Source organism: Perkinsus marinus (genome assembly GCF_000006405.1).
Source record: "Perkinsus marinus ATCC 50983 genomic scaffold scf_1104296931000, whole genome shotgun sequence".
Classification (NCBI taxonomy): domain Eukaryota; phylum Perkinsozoa; order Perkinsida; family Perkinsidae; genus Perkinsus; species Perkinsus marinus.
Window position 1 is genome coordinate 1 of NW_003215908.1, and position 1047 is coordinate 1047.

Below are 1047 nucleotides of genomic sequence, written 5' to 3' on the forward strand. Positions count from 1 at the left end.
ACTTTGCGTCTTAGCATAAACCACTCACGATAAAATCGTTTCCTTAACAGTTAATCTACCTGACATGAACATGTATTTGAAGGACATATAACCCGACAACCCCCAAGGACCGAACTGCGGTTCAATACTGTGACACTGTCACCCCAATGTAGGGGTAGTAGAGTATATGCCTGCATACAACGGCAATACAAGACACGTGGACTTGCTGGAGTTACCCGACGAGACGACTTATATCCCCACCCAAGGACTCGACACAACATCAAAATCAGACTAGCCAAATCGGAAGTTGAATAATACTATACAAGATAGCTTGCGTTCATCACAGGTAATCCCGTTAAGACATGGAGAAAAATCTTCGAAGTATTGAGAAAAAAATTCGGCGGCAACAGATGTACGATGCCCTATATAGCTTTTGTATAGAAAGTTTCAGTAAATCACATAGTAGAAGGGGTAACCTCACCTTCGGACTTTTCCTCGAGCGAGCGCATGAACTGGAAGAAGCCGAACTCGCTAGTCTGTAGACCATTAGAGTAGACGAACTCGTCAGCAATCCACGTGGCAACCATAGCATTGAGATAAGCCTCGGGAGTGTTCTCGACAATCTTATCCAAACCACAATGAACAAGAAGCAACCTGGGCACACAACGTCTGAGAACAGCACGAACCATCCAATCATTCTCAGGATCATGTTCCTCGAGGACGCCAAGGATATAAGACTGCATGTCGTTGATCTTCTTCGACAATAAGATGGTTGCATCAGTCTTACGAATATACCTCGATCCATCAGGATACTTCACCTCATGGTTAGTCTTCCAGATGCCATTGAACTCCATCTTGGCGTTATGACGGACAGCGGCAAGAATCTCCTGAACGTATTGTTCGTAGAACTCAGGAGGAGCACTGGTCTCATCACGAGAACACAGGAACTTGTCATGATCAGCCGTGTCCATGCAAAGAGCGGCGAACACTTCCATACTGCTGGAAAGTACACCACCCTTGGTTGGTGGAAGCATCCTTGAATAGCTGCACACCAGCATCCTCAAGATA

General features: G+C 45.6%; 1 protein-coding gene across 1 annotated transcript; it reads right to left on the minus strand.

Moving 5' to 3' along the window:
* Positions 1 to 352: 352 nt before the first annotated feature.
* Pmar_PMAR022419 (glutamate dehydrogenase, putative) lies at positions 353 to 1013 on the minus strand (the record flags this gene model as incomplete). The annotated part of the gene is made up of 1 exon (XM_002786800.1): positions 353 to 1013. The coding sequence occupies one exon, from the start codon at positions 1011 to 1013 to the stop codon at positions 435 to 437; it is 579 nt and encodes a 192-aa protein (XP_002786846.1). The 3' UTR covers positions 353 to 434.
* Between the last annotated feature and the right edge of the window lie 34 nt (positions 1014 to 1047).